We start from the raw sequence: 1,004 nt of genomic DNA on the forward strand, positions 1-1,004 counted from the left end.
TTGGAGTCAAACCAAAGTGCTGTAGTTGCGGAGGGGAGCACAGTGTAGCCTTTTGGGGGTGCGAAGTAATGAAACAACAAACAATTGTACAGAAAACAAAAGTAGCACAGAAAGTAACATATGCAGAAGCGTGTAAAGTAGTTGAGAAAGAGAAACAAAATGGGAAATCTCTAACAGGAGAAAAGCAAATAATCTCAAAAGTTATGGAAATGGTTGAAATGAAAATAGAAGAGGAAAAAAAGAAAATGGTGACTTTTATCGCAGGAGTTATAAATGCAACATCGGACGTAAAATCAAAAACGGAAAGGATTCAGATTATTGTGAAGGCAGCATGCCATAGCTGCCTTCACAATAACCCTAATAAAGAATATTAGGTGGGAAGACATAAGGGAAGAGCTGTGTAGCCAAGCAAGTCAAGAAGGATAGTCTCAATCTTACAATGGAATGCAAGGAGTCTTTTGTCAAATGGGCAAGATTTTAAACAGTATATTTATGAATTAAAAGGGAAACCTGACATAATTTGTATACAGGAAACATGGCTGAGGCCTTGGTTGGATTTCAAAGTAAATGGGTATATTGCAGTTAGATATGATAGAGAGGAAGGTAATGGGGGAGGGTGTCTTACTCTGATTAAGGAAGGTATTCCGTATAAAATTATTGGAAGGAAAGGAGATTTAGAATATCTTGCAACTGAAATATGGGTGGAAGAGAAGGTAATGTTGATTCTTAATTTTTACAATCCTTGTAAAAAGCTCGAGTTAAGTAAACTTGACGAGATAGAAATGAAAGGAAATGTTATTTGGTGTGGAGATTTTAATGCACATCATTCATTATGGGGTAGTGGAAAAGTAGATTGTAATGGGGAAATTTTAGAAGAATTTTTAGATACGAATAATCTGGTTTGCTTGAACAATGGTGAGAAAACAAGAATTGATATAAATTCAGGTAAGGAATCTGTATTAGATTTGACATTTGTTTCTAGCTGTTTAGCTCCATTATGTGAT

General features: G+C 35.4%; 1 protein-coding gene across 3 annotated transcripts in view; it reads left to right on the forward strand.

The window, feature by feature from the left end:
• The window catches only part of LOC106949576 (uncharacterized), a 5,255-nt gene extending 4,258 nt beyond the window's left edge, over positions 1-997 (forward strand). The window contains exon 2 of one of the 3 annotated variants that reach the window (XM_015035922.1): positions 59-997. In XM_015035922.1, coding sequence (XP_014891408.1) covers positions 59-374 — 316 coding nt within the window. In that variant the 3' untranslated portion in view covers positions 375-997. Of the gene's footprint in view, positions 1-12 lie in introns of all 3 variants that reach the window. The other 2 variants (XM_015035923.1, XM_015035921.1) reach the window with 2 other exon arrangements.
• The last annotated feature ends 7 nt before the right edge of the window (positions 998-1,004 follow it).

Source organism: Poecilia latipinna, unplaced genomic scaffold (assembly GCF_001443285.1).
Source record: "Poecilia latipinna isolate Pla-1442-1.1 unplaced genomic scaffold, P_latipinna-1.0 Scaffold351, whole genome shotgun sequence".
Classification (NCBI taxonomy): domain Eukaryota; kingdom Metazoa; phylum Chordata; class Actinopteri; order Cyprinodontiformes; family Poeciliidae; genus Poecilia; species Poecilia latipinna.